Source organism: Photinus pyralis, unplaced genomic scaffold, assembly GCF_008802855.1.
Source record: "Photinus pyralis isolate 1611_PpyrPB1 unplaced genomic scaffold, Ppyr1.3 Ppyr1.4_LG4, whole genome shotgun sequence".
In the NCBI taxonomy this organism is placed as follows: Eukaryota; Metazoa; Arthropoda; class Insecta; order Coleoptera; family Lampyridae; genus Photinus; species Photinus pyralis.
This window is the reverse complement of record NW_022170511.1, coordinates 512,843-531,798: the sequence shown is the minus strand read 5'-3', so window position 1 is coordinate 531,798 and position 18,956 is coordinate 512,843. Positions and strand designations below refer to the sequence as shown.

Here is an 18,956-nt window from a genome sequence, read left to right as displayed (position 1 = left end):
GTTTCCACTTTTTATCAACTGTGGAAAAAATATATGCTAATTGGATACCATAGGTATTGATGAAATAAACCAATCACTATGTATATGCTCCATTCTGGATTCAAAATCTCGCTTCCAAAATCTACTAAAACAATACTCGAGGTTACTGGTTAATATTTATCCCTTTACCCCTTCCTTAGAGACCCGAAGAGGATCACTGACTGATAGTTAGCTGGCGCACATTTCATATAATTACATATCAAGAACCATCCCCAATTTATATAAATGTTTACCAGAGGTACGATGGAGAAGAAGTAATTGTAACATCGGTTACAATATTCTACCACAAGATGCCGAATTGTTAGACGCGTAAAAAACAATTCGTTGTTTTTAATATAAAAAGGGTGTACCCTTTCCGTTATCTGGCTAAGTACGGCAGTCGGGGTTTCTTTTCGAATAAAAAAAAATGAAGTTATTGTGAGCACTGCTATTTTCGCGATAAAGACCTAGTTAGAAAACTAGGTTGAAAGCAAACATTTGTGGCACTTCCGTTTGGATGTGCAATAGAAATGATGACAAAAAATCAGTAAGTACATACCCAAAATCCTAAAAAAGAACGTACGAGGTTTTGGAACTTTTTCTAGCCTACAGAAGAAAGTGATTGTTAATCAAATTTGTTCCATACCTAGTAATGTTCCTCTGTCAAGCCCCAATTGAAACAACTAAATTCCAGTCTCATATTCAACCACGGCGGGTTCAATTCACTTTGACTTGTCAAAGAAAATTTTCTCTACTACTAATATTGAGGTACGTATTTAAGTTCAAAACTAGCCCTTAATTTGAAAAGGTGGATATAGATTTACTTGAATACACAGAGCGTAACAATCAAGTCAAAGAAACATTTTTACAAGTAAACCAAGGTACAAAATGGACAGAGGTCTGAAAATATGTGTTTTCTTCTTCTTTTTTCGCGGCGGCACTTGGGTTTTTTGGGGTGCGGCCTCTTCGATTTAGTAGAAACAATTCTAAAGTTAATATTAATAATAATAATAAAATGTCTTTATTTCAGAATAGGCGCAGTTCAGATTTTTGACATTTTAAGAGGAGGTCCTTCTCAAATAAGTGAATAAACGCACTTAAAGCATATTGTGCATCCTGAGACATACGACAGACAATTGTTACGTATTCGTAGATTTACGTTTCTTATTTTTTACCGAATTCGTCGTGTTATAGACGGATTTCTCTTTAATTTTAAAGGAACATTCTTCCTATAAAATAAAATTGTATATTTGTGGACCATTTTTTCTAAAATTTTAACTAAATTTACTTTTGACAAAAGCGAATTGAAAACCTTATTTCCTTGTGTAAGCACAGATCAAACTTTCTTCGTTGTAAGCATATTTTTCCGAAATTTTAATAGATGTTTTTATTTATCTAGGTATATAAATTAAAATGAATGTTTGTATGTATGTCTCTTATGCCTGCCTAAACCGTTTATCCGATTGCAATAAAACGTTGGCAAAGGTTCATTTCCATTCATTTAATTAATCTGGTGGGGTTCTTTACGGATAAACACAAAACGATTATTGCGTATCTAACATGTATCCAAGCTATTTGTTTAATTTGTTTCGTCGTAAAAAGATTATTTCCTAGAATTGTTAAGTATAGGGAAATTTTATCTCATTTCCGTCAGCAATTTTGTTTCGTTAAATCATTTATGTAACAGTTCAGATTTGATTTATTAGGCACTTCGTTTATCTTTATAGAAGGTTGATGTAATTATCTAGAGATAAGGGTGTATTTTAATCGGAAAAAATTGTTTGTTTTCCTAGAAAACTGTGTAATTTAGATGCCTACGTTTTAATTATATAGCCAGTTAAGTTTGAGGTGTTTTGTGTATGGTTCATTTTGGCCATTGCACACAACATTTTTATTCGCTCGCCCAACGTGGAGCATTGAATTTATTTTTTGTATGTGAGCGGAAGTTAAAGGGTCACAGCAGTATGTATATTCAGTGCAATATGTAGATGGTTCATTTTTAAGTATATGGATTTAAATAATATAAAGCAAGTCTCACCTTTACTTTGAAGATGTAGATTTAGCATGCGGTATATAAACTGTAATCGCTTACCTGAAAGAAAAGACACCATATTAACGAAATATAGTCTATAAGTCGCTATTTCAAATAACAAAATTCAACTTTAGGTTCTTATTAGAATACGTCGAGGGAATAGTTTGATTATAAGAAAATGTGCAAAAGTATGCTTTCAAAAACCATAAATATACTCATATAATCAGCTAAGATTCTTAGATTCAGGGTAATAACAAATTGGTAATTACACAATGTTAGTTCAAATATACTACCATAATAATTCAGAATTTTATTAGTAGGTAGTTACTTTCACATGATATTTTGCATATGGAACTTCTTAGAGTAATCCAAATTCAGATTGCTACATACCTATTTTGCTATCCTGAAACGTGGAACACATTGTGTTTTGCTGTGTATACCAAGTTTTCTGTTCTTTTTAGTAATTTTACGTTATACTCGTACAGTAGACGTAACCCTTTGATAAATGATCTAAAACTTCCCAGTGAAAAATACAACAAAACACATCACGTGGCTTCTGCAAAATAAACAAAATGTTGAAATCATTACTAACGCTGTGTAGGATATTTGAATATTTTTCCTCAGATGACGATAAATCTATAATTGGACAGCACTTTCATACATCATTCGCCGAATTGAGGCATTGTTAAAATTTTTTAAAGTGAATTACAGAATTAAAAAGGGACGCAGGTGGAACGCTCAGTCGGATGCTTTAAACTTTCTCTTTGAGTTCTATTTAAAATGTAATCATCATCACCAATACGTGCGTTTATTACGAATGCTATAGAAACTTTTAATTGGCCGTCTGATTAAATATGAAGCTTTTGAAAAAGTTACATGGGGTTAAGTAAATTTTTAATACCATTGTTGTAACTTCAATTCGTTAATTTAAAATGTCGGAGTTTGTGCTAGTGGACTTTATTGTTTTGTGTGCTGCTATTCAATAAATTTATAATTACGTAAAATCTACGACTCGTACATAGAAACTTTTTTGAAATAGAAATTATTTATTAAATATTATGAGTGTATAAGATCGATTATTTGCTAAAGTTTTAAATACACAGTTCCAACTACAGCATATTGCTAACTTTCCTATTATTAGTGCTATGAAGTGCGTTAAATTACGAGGGGATATTTTTATGTAATCTACTACTGTAATGTTAGTAACAGTTTCAATGTTGAAAAATGGGCAATTGAAACTTGAACACAAGTATTATAACGTTTTAAAAGGTTGGTGCAAGTCCAAAAATTATACACCAACGAGTGATTGTCGTATATGGTGAGAATGCTTCATCACACATCACACTCCACAGCATGGTCCATTCAGAATCAAGGGCCGGTCGAAATATTTGATGTTGAGTATCTAGGTGCTGTTGGAGAAGTTGCTGGGCACGGAAGTAGTGTCTACTCCAGCGCATTTTTTTATCCCGGAACTAAGGAATTGTCAAATTATCCGGTGAGGCAAGCCTAAGAGACTTCACTGCTGGTGTGTGAATTGATGCAGTTCTCTCGGTTAAGAGAATTTCACAAAAACTTCCAGTATGTAAAATGCGCCTTAGCAAATTGTGGAATATTTTCCGTCCGGCCCGGTACGTGAAAGTTAAAAGTTTCTACCGTCTAAGCTGCCACCGAATATTTTTTTCATCTTATTTATCAAGCCAGTTCGAGTGGTTGAGTTCAGTTTATCAAAAATGGGTGAAATTTAGAAGCTGTTAGCACTTATGGGAGTTTAATGCGCTCATATCGCAAATATTGTACGGCCAGATTATTAGCCACTCTGTATACAAGTAAACAGGGTATAACGGTCCTTAGTAAATTTAGTTAGAAAGATACTTTTCTAAACTCCTCCAAAAATTTAGGGAAGAAATGCTTTAAATTCAATTTACCCTAACTTTAAGATGCAATTTGCAATGCACACTGCATCCCTTTTCGTATTTGTGAGTAACGCAGGCCGTGATTTAACAATAGTTATCAAAATGTACCGATTTCAGAGCTTTTTTCTTAGCTTTTATAGATAACAGCGCACTTAATAAAGACTACGTTTTCATTTTCTCTTACACAATTTATCCATAGAAACCCCACGCAGAAAAGTAAAATCAGCCACAATTTGAGCGGTTTCAAAATAAAAGGGGGTTGAATTTAAATAATCTACTATTACGACATGGTATGTTGTTTGGACACAAACAAGATTGCAGAAGCACAAATTATGTGTTACACTTATCTGCCGATCTAAAAAATTCAAATTAGTAATCCGCTCGCATTGCGCAGATTGTCTGGTAAAATCACATCTGCTCGAAACAAGATCTAAAGATTATATGGCGTGAAATTATCGTGTTTTTGTAAGCAAAAAGCTCTGTATCCCATTAGAACATGCTCTGTAATTAGGCTGCATGGCCTGTAGTTTGCTAAAGATAACTACAAGGGCATCGCTGTTAACAAGCGGACTATGCTCAAATGTGTTTTCAACTTAATTTGACTGCCTCATCCGACTCCTGATTTCCGAATTTACTTTAATGACGCGTCTTCTTTGTGCCACACGTTTCCTAATTAGGGGGAATGATAATTCAGCATTTTAAACGGATTGACAAAAATTCAGTGTTGTGCGCTTAATTTAATTTGATAGATGTTCTGTCGCATTAAAACTTGCAAATGTACTACACTACATATTCAGGTCAAAATGTCAGAAGTAGTATTTTGCACTGAGATATTTTGAATTAATTAGTTCATCTACGTTGAGTACGCCACATTCCCATTGGCTTAAACTCGAGTTGAGGAGAAGGTCCTCGTCTCCTGTCTACAATGCGGAACTTTGTCAAAGTCCCGTGCCTTTGAATTACAAAGCGGTCCGGAACTACAAATTATATACTTATACAACAAATCCAAGCCGATGGTTGCGCTTGCGAATTTGCGAAAAACAAATTTGTAATAATAATTACAAAGTCTCCGAACTACGCAATAAATCTAATATCTTTCGATAGCTGCCTTTCATCAAACGCAATCGTAAGATAGGTAGCAAATACGGATAACCTTTAGGCGAAGATTAATGTCCTCTGGTCGCAACCCTTGTACAAACTATGTGATGTCCCTATGTAGTGTCACGTCATACGTCATTTTGGGTTAAATTTACTTCCATTTGGGCGCTTAACGGCGGACTGTCAACTGGGATCAAACAAAACGTATTTAGTACATTTTCTATTAACGACAGGAAATTATCTGAAGGGTTGCTACCTTAAAATTCAATGTAATAAGTTTTACATTGTCATCCAACGACTCATAAATACAAATTGTTGCAATTTCGCATGTTAGGAAATTCTTTTCATTTAAATTAACCTGCTGTTTTTATATCAACAAAATCGGGGAGCTTAGTAGCGGCAAATAAATATAGAGCGTTATTACAATTTCAACACTACCAATATTGGGATTGATGAAATATGTGGACCGGGGAGCTTGCACAGGCAATTTCACAATTTACGTCAATGTATAAGTATCCATCAGTTAGTTATCGTTAGTTATTGCAAAAATGACGTTACTTTTTATTGGTGATAAATGCTGATGTTATTCTCAAATCAAAATTGTCTGTGCATGCTTTAATTTTCGTTTAAACGGTGTTAGTTTTTACCGGGGATGTTTTAAGATATACAGGGATGTTTGAGGATGTCGGGAGAGCGAATTGGCATAGTATAACCTGTAGAGAGCTTCGGGTGTATAAGCCACGCAACAATTTTGGATGATAAACCCTCTTGCCCATAACGTGATACAGAAAGCAGTTGGAACAGGCACCAAATGTGGTATAGTTTGTAGTCGGGTTCTTTTAGAAAAGCGGCGAATGGAGGGAGACAGCGCGGTAACTCGGGTGGACGTAATAAAAGGAGAGCACATTTTTTAAACATTTTTATTATTATAGATAGTTGGATATAAGATAGTTGTGTATATGCTAATAACATATCCAAGCGTCTGGCAGTAATTTCGCTGACGGCGGCGCGGCGGTGGTGGGCCTTGTATCCAAATATCAACAATAATAAAACTGTTTAAAAAAATGTGCCACTAGCTCTTAGACTATAAGTATTTAATAGCAAAAGGTGGACTGGAACAGGAATAATCAACAGCAGCAAAAAAAAATCAAATGAAAGAATGCAATAAAAGGTCAGTTTTTTATTTTGTGTATGGGTATGCACTGTCGATACGGTACTTACTTAATAGTGCGCAATTGTTTTGTTAATTCTAATCTAAAATTCTCGCACATCTCCTTTCCTAGGATTACGAGCATATGATGAGGCTTATTATTCAGAAAGTGTCTAATCCCTTAATCGTTTGAAGTTTTGAATGCATGCACCAAAGGGTAGATACCTACCTTTAACATTTTCGTCATATACAGGATGTTACATGACCGCATGTAAAAAAAATTGGGTGATAGAGGGGATCAAGACAAGCACTTTTTCTAAATAAACCGAGGGTCCAACGTGTTTCGTTTGGGAGCCACCCCCAAAGAAGTGGTGAAAAGTAGGATTTTTTCTTTATTTTTTTTCTCAGCAACCATAAGAGTTGGGTGGCACGTCTTTCAATAGGTTTTCAGGTATGGTATTTTAAGTGGAAAACGAACATGCATTGACTTGATTATTGAATACGTTTTAGATTTGTATTTGATAATGTGTTTCGCAAAGTTGGTCATATGGTGAAGGATTTCTTCAGATTTCCAATACATCCTCAAAATTTCGTCAAGGTTCAAGTCCTATAAAGAAAATCTCGTATCTGGAGTAACCTGATAGCCCCCCTGCCCCTAACAAAATAAGATAAGTTGGCGAGAAGCCGAAATCTGAAAAGTGACCGCCAAGATAATTCAGAGGGGCAAATCGCTCCTCAAAGTAAATGCTATCGACAAAATAGCCCTAAGAAGGCCCATAAGGGAAAAGTCGTGTACAAGAATCTATCCAAGAAGGAAATTTGCTTCAAGTAAACTCGCCCCTTACTTTCTATGAAAAATACTACCCAAGAAAAGTTATAGGACTAGATTCGCCAAGGGAATTTTGGGGTCAACCACATTCACGAGGATTCGCCGTTGGTGAATATGCTTCTAAATAATTATATTCAACAAAATGACCTCCAGGAGACTGAGGGAAAATTTGCCAAAAAGGATGATATCGTTCAAGGGGGGGGTCCGCTATGATACAGTAGTCACTGAAAGATAGTACCAAATTGTATTTGGTCTATGATAGTACCTACGAAAATGTAGAGAGATTTTTCAGGTGAATAACCGCTTTACAAAAAAATCGATCCGTGCACATATTCGTAATAAGTTAAAGCCGTTTCTGATTACAAATTCTTGAGATTGTTGACGAAATTGTACCATATAAATCGCACTACATTTAGTTTTTCGGGACTGATTAATACAGTTTCGGTGATTTTAATCTCTCACGTTGTTTAAGGTTTTCCTCCGGTCGGTCACTGTAACCCATGCGTTCGTACATGAGAAAAAAGGGATTTGCACTACAATTAAATTGAAAAATATTATGTACTCACCTAATTTAACCGGAATTATCCATTTACTACTTCCCTGCAAAAGAGTGCACTTGGATATCCAAATTTCCAGTCTTTTTAAATAGTTTGGAATTGACTTCAAACTTCGTCCACAAGCAAGAATCAACTAATTACGTAATCAAAAACAAAGTTTGGTTGTTTTAGGGAGTAAACCGTAATTTCAACAATTGCCAGCAACTTCTAATGCCTTTAAGGCGTTAATATCTACAACGTTATATAATGTTTAATAACGAGTAAATTATCTACCTAAAAGACGAGTCCTTCGTTAGAAAAGCGTTAATTCTGAAATAAGTTTTAATTTACTTAAAACGGCGTTTCCATTTGCTTCTATAACAGACATGATGTAATTACAAGCTTCTAAAACAGGAGCAAACTTTAAATTGCGATAATTTAACGAAAATCATGCCTACTTGGATTTCAATGAATGTTAAAATTGACAGTTTGTAACACATTACCGGTCTGGTGGGCACAACAGCGAATTCATTTGAGCTATTGTCCCTAGTGGTGCGTATGCGCCCAGTTATCGGTTTCCCGTAATTAACTTGTTCGATTACCATCCTATGTTATTAACAGTTTCAAAGGAAAGGAGCTGTTACTCAACTGATTTCATAAGTGGCGGAGGTTCTATCTTAAGACACAAACACAGGATCAAAGCCATTAAGTCAATTAAGCATAATGCAGAAGGGAACGGATACACGGTTCAGGTAATAAGGGCGTGCTGTTCACATAAAATCAATCAAATGTACGTTGACTCTGAGGGTCTCTTCTGTTGATTTCAGATCGCTATACTAAGTACACAGCATGAATAATTTAGGTACGAAACCTCACTAGTATATGTATACGCTATTACTGTACAGCCTTTTTTCTAAAAGCTATTTACTTTGTACGCTGCTTCGGTATTCTGGTAATGTTTCCAAACTTTAGACGATAAAATTCGATTTTACCAAGACGCGTATTGCCTTTTTTTCATTTTAAGACTAACCTTACAATTACCGCCATTGCGCTTTTATCGCTGATGCTACATAAAATGAGCCATCCTTCGTCATTTCGTCGTTTGCTTCTCCAGGCATCAACAAAAGAGCCACGCAATAAACAGTATCCACATGGATCACTGTACCTTTATTGTCATATTTTATCACATGTGGGCAGTAGACAATTTATATAATTAGTTTCCTTCTACCGTAAACTAGTAAGGGGTGATGTTTTGAATTAAACGTAATTAATTATAAGACGCCGGCATTATTTTATTATTTAATATTCATATGCTTCAAATGCATGGAACCAAACCCTATTACACAGACGATAATTCAAACAGGACGAAAGTTTAAATCGAATTGTTTTAATATACAGTTGGGGTACCTTTTGCATGGAACTAGTTTCTAAATTAAACTTTTACTTTACTATGTAAAGTACGGGAGAAAACTTTATTGCTTTATGTTCGCCATTGAGGGTGTGAATTTTAACAAGTTGATAGTTATTGGAGTGCGTAAGAAAAATTAAAGCAATGTGTTGATCCACGTATAATCGAATTAAATAGCAAGATGCATTAGGGTAAAGAAAAATCGTTTAATTTCGTTCAAAAATGTGACAGGCTTGAATAGCCAAATTAATTCTCGAATTGCTCAATCCAAATCAGATACAAGCTTTGGTTTAAGGAACATTTGAATTTGATCAAACAATAAAATTAGGCGTCCCTTTAAAAGTAGACAGAAAAAACAATACGCGTAAATCGCTATATTTAAAATGTCACTGTATAATATAACTAAAAATCTACGGAAGGTTAAAATTTAATTAAAAACTGAAAGATGGCTTAAATTTATCTTAAAATTGTAAGGCAATGAAAAATGTGTCGATCAGTTTAGCTACTCAGCGTAAACTTGGAACAGCCACTGTTTGATAATAAAAAATTTGAACTCGAGTTCCCAAATGTGATGTGCTCAAATGTGGGCATGAAATTACCAAATTGGAACCTGGAAAAGAGAAAAACTATCCTATTCCCATCTTCTAAAACAATATTTCGAAACCGTTCCATTTACTTGGAAAGTCTAAAAAGTATTCACACACATACACTCATTTGTGGACTATTGCAATATTTATAGATCTCTGCCTTACAATTGCGGTTGCTACTATACATTTGTGAAACCAACCTCATTTATGTTTCTATAATGATTTACCTGACAAAAGTTCAAAGTGATAATATACGTTGTGCGTTGACAATAATAGGCAGATACAGATCGCTGAAAACGTGCTCCATTTTTTCAGCGCGAATATGAGCGTTCGCTTTAATGGATAGAAACGTTTCCAGAAATGGAAACCCTGATTTTCTAGTGTGAGCTTTTTATATTATACATACTGTTCCTATTTCGAATCTAAACAAAGGGCTCTGCTACTCATTATGTATATAGCTTCAAGAATCGTTCTGCGCTATTTTGCGAACAATTTACTCTGATAAAATCTGAAGGGCATTGTTATTCTGTGAAGTGTGGCAGTTAAACGGTGGTTGTTCTAGTTTCGAAACTAAAATAGGGCTCGCGGATAAACCTTAGGAGTTTATTTTTAGAAAATTAAACTCGTTACTCTTTCTTATTAGGTATCGAAGTGACGTGTGTTGCCACACAATTTTACTTGGCGTCGCCGTACTCATTTAATGCTCGTATGGATGTGATTTTGCGCCAGCATTGGTACACGGAAGCATACAACATGTGAATGCTAATTGGCACTTATTTCAGTTTTATACCCGATTCTGATTCACTGCGTAACCTTGGATTAATTAAATGAAAGATTAACCTTCAAATCTACGAGTAAAATTCTCATATCTAAATAAATAAGAATGAATCGCTGAAATGTATGTACGCGCATAACATATCAGGACAAGGTTTGTATAAAAAATAATTCAAAAAATTGTACGTAAAAACGTAAAAAAACAATTTGTCCCTTTTCCGTCATTTAACATCCCAATAGAACTAATAGATGGTGTCAAAGTGTTTCAAAGAATTGCGCTTTTCTTTCTTTCAGGGATTTTGTATATCTTTCTTTCATGTGCCTCGGAATAAATGTTTTCCATTGTCAATCAATTAATTGCGGGTTTATTCGAATCCATTGTGCGACCCGTATAGAATTTTTCGTGTCAGATTTTGTTTCTATTCGTGTCCAAGATTTATTTCGGGTGCCAAAATTGTTGTAACAAATTCTTTCGAATTTTCGGAAGGTGATCGGGGCGACCGAGTCACTCAAATTGAGAAGTTTTAAGTCAGTATTAGGATTTTTTTCTAGTAGATGTCGGATATGTACGAGGAGAAATTATAAAATTCTAAATCTGCATTTAATGCAGGTTCAAGCTTGTCAGGATAGAAAATTAGTTAACTTTTATTTCACGCGAAAGCGAACTGTTAAGGGTGATAACTGAAATCTACGGCCATTTATCTATGAGAATTCCCTACTCATTTTCGATTGTATGCGGGTAAAAGTTGCTACAAATATTCGAGTATCATGTTAATGTCTGTGTTAAAAAATACGAACCCGAAGCGTAAAAGGTGCATATCACGCAAATCCCCTATCCTTTTGTTCTTGCGATTTTTCTACGTGCAATCGGCGTGCACAACTGGCGGTGCCAGAAGGACTGTGAAGCTTTTTTTTGTTTTTAATCATGAAGGTAGAATCTAATGAACTTCGACATAAAATAGAACGCGTGCAGGTTGGAATGCTGCGGATTTGTGTATGACTAATGGAAGGATTGTCTAGCTTAGTGCACCGGTCTGCTCTCACGGATATTGCCAATGAACACGCACAAAGTCCATTTTACTGTGAAGTCCCATTATACATACCTAACACACATGAATTACTTTTGAACACGTGCTTCTAGATCTCTTTTAAATTAAAATTGATTGTCACAAGTATTTAATGCGACGATCGTATTAATAATAATTTTCGACCCTTTTCCAACCTTTACAAAAAAGTTCACCCCAGGTTCTACCCCTTTGACTGCTTGGATCTAGTGTTGCCGCGAGACGAGACGAGACGAGACTTTCGAAAGTCTCGTCTCGTCTCGTTACCTCGAGACGAGACCAAGTCTGAGTCTCGTCTCGTCCTGGTTCAGTCTCGTCTCGTCTCGTCTAGTCTCGTTTGGTCTCGCCTGGTCTCGAGACACTATCCAAATATAGTGTATGTAGGTAGAGCAATGAGCATATAGCATATAAAAGACCACGAACTACGAAGGCATGACAAGTAAATAATAGGAGTAATATAGTAGGTACGAGAGCCGGACGCATGGAACCAGTAGTGATAAGCTAACAAGATGAAATCTTTGTTACTGGATTCCTTGCAACTTGAATAACACAAAATGAGTTTTCTGCCAGCCTTTTTCTGGCCGGAATGTTATTAAAAATAGGCACTTCCGGTGAATTTTTTTCCGCAAATTAAACCGAAAACCAAACCACCTGAAATTGATAACCGTAGGTTGAGGGCGATGGGTTTTAAGGAAAAATTCTTTTCTACCGAGTTTTGTCCAGCCGGAAATAGCGGCAGAAGCGGATTAATTGAACTGTTTTTTTGTGAATTGCTATACTCATAACACAACAACTGGAAAATTCACATGCATATAAATTGAAAGTCACCTTTTCAGGAAATGTTGGTCTGCCTGCAGTTTTCCGGCCGGAAGTTAATTCTGCCAGCCCCTTAAATATCGCCTTTCATAACCACGGGTTCTCTTTTTTAGAGGGTAAGTGAGCCTATGGACTAGACAAGCAGGCCTCAAGATGGCCTCCGTGTCCGTGGGCACAATTAAACAAGATATGTACGAAGAATCGCATACGATTTTCAGGGAATTTTTTGACAGCTCGTAATCGGAAACACGACTTCTAATCCGCAGTGATCCTTGAACTCGTAGAAATCGATTCGCAAAAGTTTATCTTTTTTTGTTCTCGATTTAGACTATTCTGCTAAAACAGTACAAATAAATACAAACAAATTCGAGACCAAACGAGAGTCTCGGCGAGACTCTCGACGAGACTCATGCTTAGTCTCGTCTCGTCGAGACGAGACGAGACGAGACTGAACCTCGGTCTTCGAGACGAGACGAGACGAGACGAGACTGAGTCTCGTCTCGGCGGCATCACTACTTGGATCGAGGCGAATTCATATCTCAAGTTAAATTTCATTCAAAATTCACTAGAATTTTCATTCTTCATTTCTTACAGGTAAACTTTGTATAATAGGAACTGGCGGATGCCTCATATTAATTTAGGCTGTCTCTCTTTAAGAGGGACACTGCTGCGGTTTATGCCGATAGGTGGCGAAGACTAGACTATCACCTAAATTAGCAATATTAATTTATATATTATGCAATTGCGCGCCTCTTTCGCCAATTGTATAAAGCAAAGGTATATCCCCTCAATTTGCGACGCACCCTTAATACTCGCTAAGTTGACAGTGACAGTTAATTGATGTCATTAAGATATGTCGGATAGCGTTTGGCGTTTGTCACAAGTCAGTCATAAACAACAAGTCAAATAACAAAATTAATCAATATGTGACGTCCCTCAATTCTAACGAAACGTAAAACAAATGACGTAACCGCTACTTCCGATTATAGAGACTTTACAATTTAATAGCCTATAAGAAAATCCATTTGCAGTAAGCACAAGTAGTTTTAATCCACAATTTAAGTGACCATGGAAGTATGTACTATAGATTGTGAGGCTCATTGAATAGTTTTATTCACGATGTTTTAAAAGAAAAATGGCTTCGTCAGGTTGCTGGCCATTTTCAAAAAATGTTAGTTGGATACATTTAAAGATCACAAGCACGTAAGGAAGTATATTTTTGGAATAACCATTACCAACTCCCCTATGTCCAACGGAATATGAAATAATAAATAAATAAATAAAAAAATAAATAACCTACTGTTTTTAATTTTTTATTTTTGGTATTTCTTCGGGGACTTGGCGCTAAAATTTTTATTCGGTTTTTGATTACGGTTCTGATGAATAAGAACCAATGGATCAGGTTACGGTTACGATCATTGAGAATATTGAGAAATTGATGACGGTCTAAAATATTATGTGGATTACACGGGATCGGATTACAGTCTATTTAAATCAACAAAAGTCTTGTGAGCACAAATTTTGTACCCGTGCAAATTTTTCGTATTGTTGATTGTTATGCAGAAGAATCTATTGAATATAAGGTGAAATTCGCACGAAAAGTTTTGCACGATGGAAATTCTTTTGCGGTTGCGGAGACATCACAATTTTCAGGTTCTAGTAAAAGTTCAGTTTCTAGTAATTTTAATGATAGTAATTCAAGTTTTAATTCTTTCCCAAAATTGCAAATCGTAGTGACCAAAAATTCAATTACATACAACTTTATTTGGAAAAAACCAAATTCCTTTCGTTTTTAATAATTATTCTCCAAATTGTTCTATAACATTCAACATGAAATAACTAAAATGTTTGCCCTCCATAACTCGCACTTAATTATATACCATTCTGTTCATATTTCGTTGTTGTTAATTGTGCATGTTTTTTGCAAATAAAGAGTTGTTATGGAATTACATTTAACGTAAGGATTGGAGTACGTGGGCCTGTCTTATCTTAAGATGTCAATAGCGCCAGATCGTGCTAATTACTAATGTTGGATACTGGGTCGTGTGCTTGTCCAAATATAACTTTTAATTTTCGCGTAGGTACTATTCGTTTATATGACATAAACGAATTGAGATACTCACGGAAATGTGTTAATTATACCTTCACACATCAAATTAAAATAGTAAATTCATGTAATAAATAAAGTTTATCATGAGCGATGGCAGATTATTAAAATGGAACAAAAGTCTCCCAAGGGAAATCATTAATAAACGTCTGTGTTAACTGTAACCTCAGATTTCAAATGGATGTTCGGTCAAAGGTGAGCTTCGAATCCATAACTAAAAAATAATGTCACGGAAAAATAGGAAGACGCCATGTCGTCTAACAATTTTAAGAAAACGTTTACTTTATAATCGACAAAAAAGAAATTGCCCCATAAATGTTTATCTATAATTATTCTGGTTGGTAAGTAAAATAAAAGAGACTTTACCTTTCGACGAAAGTTCACCATATATGTAATTTTGGATAGGGTTATTTGAAGAGCGTTTTCACTATTTACATACAAAACACCGCAGCCGGCATTAGAAAAAACAATGAAAAAATCAAATAACATTATTCTTTTACGCGAGACCGAAAAGTTAATTACGTTTAACACCTAAAATATTTAATATTTTGACAGATCTTGACTTGAGGTAATTAGTGCTACGCTAATATTCTCTTTGATGTAAATGTGTTGACGTTACTTTGTTAGAAACACACTATTAACTCTTAGGGGAAAACTTCCCTTGTAACCTTTACTTTTAAACAGCGGCGTGTACTAATTAAAGCGGTGTTCGTTTATAGTTACCATGCATACGCAATTATTTTATTGGAGATTAGAATTTGTGAGCAGTAAAGCTCTTGCAATTTCAGAATTCGTTGAGCTTGTAGTATTTGGGTTGGTTTATTTATAGATGATTGCGCTCTAATCTCTACAAGGGTTGGAAACACTGATAAAATGTGTAGGTAACCGAAAGTATATGATACAAGCATTTTTGCAATTTGTTTATACGTGGTTTCTTTTTATCCCTCTCCTCCATGACAAACTTGCTTGAATTTGGACAGACGATGACATTGACCTCCAGCTTTTTGATTGAGGAAGGTTTTAAACTGATCCTTAAAGATGAACTGCAACAAGCAATGAAATTGAAGTCATGGATCTCAAGGATCGTCGTGTAAAGGTCTACACTATTGGTATGTGTATGTTTTAATTTATATTCCCCGGAAAACGTAGGGGTGCCATAGATTTTCGACCATTTCTTCAAAAATTTAGATAAGACCATATGCGGGGTATAACAATAAGGCATTGGGACATTGGGCGATGTATAAGACCAAAACAAACATGTTTTCCTAAATAAAGTGGAGATCTAACGTGTTTACACGGGTCTCAAGCAAGGTCTCAAGGCATTCGAGAGTCTTTGCGATTCTTGGTTAAAATTTTATTTTTTTTGTATCAACCGTATAACAAATAGAAGAATGGTTTTTGAGCCACGCATTTTGTAACGGTTGAGCCCAGTTTGGATAAATTTTTTCTCGCATTTTCGTTGCAAAAGTGATTTTGGGTTTAAGGGTAGATCCGTTTTGATTTTCAATACTATCGGAAATTGTAGCGTATCGAAACTTAGCTAGTTCATTTATCCGATAAAAAGTCGGCTGTGGTGGAGTTGCACTAATAACAATTTAAACCGTTTTGTGTTGGAAACGAAATCTGCCTTTTCTTCAGTATTCGAGTTTCAATTACTATTTTGTTCTTTTAATTTGCCACCTGATGCCACTCACGAAATGATCTAAAAAGCTATCGTTATGGTTTCAGAAACCGTGAGTTACAGTAGTGCGATTACCATTAAGGGGCCCAGTGAAATTAGAGGCACTTCATCTTTCGTATTAAGAATATCCCAAATAAAATAATCAAATGAAATACTAAGCGCCATTTTCTACGAAGTCATTGGGCTTAGATCCAAATAATCATTATTCGAACCGCAACTTCTTAAAAGTGGGCAAGTACGCGAAATTGCGGGGTGTAATTCAATTTTCCCGAAATGCAAAGAATTCGCTAAAAAACGACGCTAATTTGGAGCATGTTGAGAGCACGCTAATTGTTTGACAATTTAAAAAGATAAATGCGTAGGAAAGGACAATTAATGAGGATTTGGCATCATTATCTCAAGAATGTCATATCTGCTTTTTTTCATCTAAAAAGGAACAAAAATAAATACAAAGGCACGTAATTATACAAGTATTTTTCAAGTAATTATTTCCAGATGCTTAACGCGCCCGCCTTGTGCTTAGTAGCGTTATATTATTTTTTGGGGGCGAAACTCGATACGACGACGACGACGACATTCCGTTTTCGTTTTAATAGTTAAATTTATTGGACTTACCTATGTTGGGAGTTTGCGTTAGCTGCCATGGGAGACCTGGCTGGATACCCTGAAGCTCTTGGACTGCCGCTGAGCACGTATTCTGAAACAACACGCTCCATACACAATGCAGTTCATCAAAGATAATCAAAACTAAAGACAAACATAACCGAAATTTAGTATGCTATCGGTATCATGTTAAAATACGGTTAACTCTGCAGGATATGTATTTAAGGGGATGTAATTTATTATGCACGGGGGTTAAAACAATTAAAACGTGTTTTTATTCACTTCAAACTGGTTCTAATGACATTCCTGATAAGAGAAAAAGTGGTAGGTGCACGGTCACGCCACAAGCATAATCACATACTACTTGATTTATAATAAACGAAAGGATAAGTGACGTACATAAAGACTTTGGCATCAATAAAACTTGTTGCTAAATATAACCGACGCGTTCCGTACAAAATTAGTTTTTAAATGGCATTATCTGCCTTATCTGTCATTCATTTGACGATGTTTGTGATAAAACTTCGTTTAAATTATAATCCAAAGTCATATGAAAAATTAATGATAAAATAGTGGAACATGGGATTAAAGTATTCATCTGTCGCCATGAATTCCAACGAAAGGACAGTTGCAAATGATGTTACAATTGTTTGCAAGGAAATTGGTGCGTAGGAGTCACAAGGAACAGAAAAAACGGTGTCATCTTTATCATAAAGGGCTTCTTTCGGAGTAACTGTGAGGGTTTGACACCCACCCAGTTCTTGTTCTAGTCCTTCCATATGTGACCATCTTTGATAACGATTCTGGAAAGAAAAAGGTAACCAAAAGGATACAAGGTAATCTTAGTCCTACGACCGCCAAATATAGTGTTCCCACGAATAAATTTTCATAGTATTTGAAGAGTTTAACTGAGGTGAGTGGTGACCGGTATTTGGAAACTAATTGTTTACGAGCAAGTAACATTTCTCACAAATATTGAACTTAAACCGGACGGACGGTATAGACTGTTTTATAATTTTGGCTATATATTTCGTGATCTATACAATTTTGCACAGGATAAGAGGTCTGATTGGGAATTTTTCAATCATTGTAGTTAAATTTTACTGTACCCGGTAGATAATTGTTTTGTGAGAGGGTACAAGCAATTCCAGAATCAAAAAATTGCAAATTGAGGTTCCCGTTCACACTTTACCTTGTCTTCACACTTTACCTTGTCTTCACACTTTACGCGTAGAGCAAAGGCTATGGGTTAGTTTTTAAAAGAAAGTTTATTTTTTCAATAGTCATACAGGCCTAGAAATAAGCTGTATTATTTTTTGTTGACTTCGGCATTCATTGTTGTAAATGAATCAATAAAACGGGAGTATCAAAGCACTCGAGGGAACAAGTAAATGAAACACATAAAAAGGTTTTCGCCCTAAGGCGAGTAACTTTTGTGCATTTTCCAAACATTGATTAGTACTTCCCAAAACAGGCTATTTATGTGTACAAAGGGAAATAAGTTAAAACAATTTTATGGTTAAAGCGTAAGTATTTATTTTAAGATCCAATTTTTTGTAATTCAAATAATCAATGGTTCAGACAAATATCTTCAAAAATAAGGAAGTTGCCACTATGCGCACATCCCTCTTTCATGGCTAATGAAAGGTCTCAACGAAAGGAATTAAGCTCTACTAACCATGGCCTCCTCCTCGACTCCTTATCGTGATGGAATATAAATAATTCCTTATATCTCAAGAATAGATTATCGGAGGATGGTACTCACCAAGGGCGATCGGGACGTCTTGAAGAAATAAATCCCCTTAATCATCGAAGAAGAAAGAAAACATCGAAACTATAGCATGCTACTACCCTATAACGCAACCATAATAATAAACTAATAAATAAACTATTTCGGTTTTAAAAAATGGGCTTTATCTGCACAAGAGTTGTGCCCAATTTATACGAGTTCATAATACGTACGTAAAATCTAGGAAATTCCACTTCAAATCACAAAATGTTTGTACCAATTCTCAGAATTCAATACATTGCATTGAAATGAACGCCCCTGGATCGTTTCAGTGAAATATAGTGGTAAATTTCAGTTAAATTGGAAATTATTTTAGCAAAAACTGGTTGCATCATTTTTTTTAATAGTACGGCTGAAACGTTTACACACCTGCATTGTTTAATGGTCAGTAATCCGCCTACAGAACATACCGTGTAACTCTTGATTAAGACGGCCATTTACTAAAAAAACGCGTTATTCAGACATCGTTAACAGTCAACCGCCTGGATTTCTTGTTACTCTTGGATGCAAGAGGGATACACTTTCCGGAAATATACTATCAGTATCAATTT

The 18,956-nt window shown here is 35.4% G+C and overlaps 1 protein-coding gene across 6 annotated transcripts in view; it reads right to left on the bottom strand.

Moving 5' to 3' along the window:
- LOC116169900 (teneurin-a) overlaps nt 1-18,956 on the bottom strand; it is a 310,461-nt gene that overhangs the window by 114,456 nt on the left and 177,049 nt on the right. For 5 of the 6 annotated variants that reach the window (XM_031486097.1, XM_031486099.1, XM_031486100.1 and 2 more), the window contains one exon: nt 16,629-16,710. In XM_031486097.1, the coding sequence (XP_031341957.1) occupies nt 16,629-16,710 (82 nt within the window). Of the gene's footprint in view, nt 1-16,628; nt 16,711-16,898; nt 16,991-18,956 lie in introns of those variants that run through there. The other variant, XM_031486103.1, reaches the window with a different exon arrangement.